This window comes from Penaeus japonicus, unplaced genomic scaffold (assembly GCF_977035675.1).
Source record: "Penaeus japonicus unplaced genomic scaffold, GWHDUDI00000001_assembly GWHDUDI00000018, whole genome shotgun sequence".
NCBI lineage: Eukaryota > Metazoa > Arthropoda > Malacostraca > Decapoda > Penaeidae > Penaeus > Penaeus japonicus.
Window position 1 is genome coordinate 12,693,926 of NW_028234420.1, and position 2,500 is coordinate 12,696,425.

The following is a 2,500-nucleotide window of genomic DNA, read 5'->3' on the forward strand; positions in this document are numbered from 1 at the left end:
GGACGCCAAATTAGAGCACTACCTGATGGAATGCGAGCACACTCGCTTCCTCAGGCAGGGCCCAGAGACGACAGCCGCCGGGCTGGTTAGACGGCTATGCCTGTCACTAGCCCCCTGGCAACTGGAGTGCCTACAGGCAATCCGACCTCCACGGTAAAAGTTCAGTTATGATGATCAGATGAGTCAGCACTTATAGCCAATAGAGACCGGGCTACCCCATCCACACAACCCGGGCGAAGCGACGTCTTCGCAAAATCTCTCTGAACTGAGCTGAATTGAATTCAGCGATAATGATCAGATAAGATTAGATAAGATGAGTCAGCACTCATAGCTGGCAGAGGCCGGGCCGCCTTGAGCATATAGCCCGGGCGAAGCGACGTCTTCGCATATCTGTCTGAACTGAACTGACTGATGACTAATTGCCATCATCACTTACTCCTTTCTCATAGCACAATAAAATAGCACAGTGATCCAAAATCCCCGAACGTCATGTACATCATGACGCCCTTTGTTAGGCCAAAGCTCCTACGTCATGTAAGTCATGACACCCGTCCGCAATGGGTTAACCCGTTGCCGACAGGGGATAGATTTGCTTACACAGGCTCCAGGATGAGTTTTATTTCTGATCGAGGCAGCTTCTGCAACATAATTTGCTTTTTCCCACTCCCTTTTAGTCACTCATTGTAGAGGTAGAGATATTTTTGGGTTTTGTTTTTTTGTTTTACTGTTTTTAGAAATTTATATATGTCATATCACAGGCTCCATCAATTCTGCAGTTGACTAAAATTGTAGTTCAGGGTCCATATCAACTCATTTTTTTTCTTTATACTCAATGTGATAGAAGTATTACTGTTTTAGGGGGGGGGACAAAAAACAACTTTATTTTTTTGTATTTCTGTGCTGTCACGAACAAACACGAAACTTATAACCATCCAAAATGAAGAGGTAGGGAAGAAGAAGGAAACTTGTGCTTTTGACAGTGAGTGCCACAAGAAAAGGCATCCCTACTGGCACAGGGGCACATTGTAGGCATTGGGCATGGTGTAAGTCACCTTCCTCCTCTCGTTCTGCCTGCACATCTTTCATCTGCAGTACTTTAGAGCAAGAGGTCGGCAACTTGCAATGTGCAATCCCTCTATAGAGATAGTGCTTGCTAGAGACCGTAGAAGGGTGCCATTCAAGGCTCATTCTCCTGCTGGTGCTAGAAGAAAGTGGTGCCATCTAGGTTTTGGAAGTGAGTTGAAACCCATTTTGCTTATTCCCACTGGCACTGTTCTGTCTTTGCATGGCTGCAATGCCAGGGCTCTCAAACGCATAGGCCTAAATCAATTATGCGATTGAAGGCGCATGCTGGCACCCAGCGCTATGCATATTACATAATTGCCGTCTGTGGACGGCGCCCGGCGATATCGGGTTAATGCCATGTTTAACCCATTCACGCCGGGGCAGTTCCGGCTTTGCGCGGTCGCATTTGTTTTTGTTTTTGATATATGAACATTAACCCATCCCCGACGGGGGAATTCTAGCCTTGAATGTCCAAATGCTGGGGCGTTCGAATTGTTAGGCCTAAATCAATTAAATGGCTGGCACAATACTGTGCCGCTTGGCCACTGGGCTTTTGAATGAGCGGTACAGTACTGTACCACCCGTCCAGAGAGGGTTAAAGGAGTAATCAATATAGAAGTACAACAGTTAGAGCCCCTTTCTTATACAAATTCACCCCCTTACCCCTGTTGGACCATTCCATATCTGCTACTGTATGGGATTTTTCCATTTTTTTATTACAGAGTTTTGAGGGAACATATGAAATTCTAAAAATTCCCAGCCTTTATGGGTTATATTTTACCAATTCCTGTTTAGCTGGATATTTTCCCAAAATCATCATAAAAGTTTCCTACATGAATTCACACTGTTGATATGATTATTGGGTTTGGATGTCCTAACTAATTAAGTGTAATTGTTTTAGTTAACATATAATTTTAGGCCAAAAAAATATTAGGGCATTTAAAGGGTTCTTATGAAAAGAGACTGTCAAAGGAGGATGAAGATAAAATAGAATGATAGTCTTCATGATGTACAACATTGCTACATAATGTGAATTATATTATTGCAGTTGGCCTTGTTTGATTTTCTTATCAGAAAATATGTTTCTAATTAGTTTTGTTTATTTTTTCAGAACCTGGGTGAATTATTCCTAAAATGGTTGGAGAAAGAAATAGATGAAAAGCGAGTGTCAGAGAGAAATATCCAACCCCAGTTCCCATTACTATGGGAAAGATTCCTGAGAGAGACCCACAAATCAGATACCTTTATTTCTTCATAAATATTTGATGATTCTTCTATATTTTTTATTTTGCCAATTGACTTTACCATAGAACTGTAATGCATACTGTATATATTTTAACAACATTCCCAAATAGAATAATAAGAATGGGTGGAGACCTCATCATAGAATGAGAAATCTCCTTTTACTTTACCTGAAATGTAATGACCACAGGGT

The 2,500-nt window shown here is 41.8% G+C and overlaps 1 protein-coding gene across 1 annotated transcript in view; it reads left to right on the plus strand.

The window, feature by feature from the left end:
• Window positions 1-2,500, plus strand: part of LOC122257726 (uncharacterized) — a 20,436-nt gene that overhangs the window by 16,329 nt on the left and 1,607 nt on the right. The window contains exon 8 of the mRNA XM_043023203.2: window positions 2,177-2,500. This exon is cut by the window's right edge and continues 1,607 nt beyond it. Coding sequence (XP_042879137.1) covers window positions 2,177-2,323 — 147 coding nt within the window. The 3' untranslated portion in view covers window positions 2,324-2,500. The remainder of the gene's footprint in view (window positions 1-2,176) is intronic.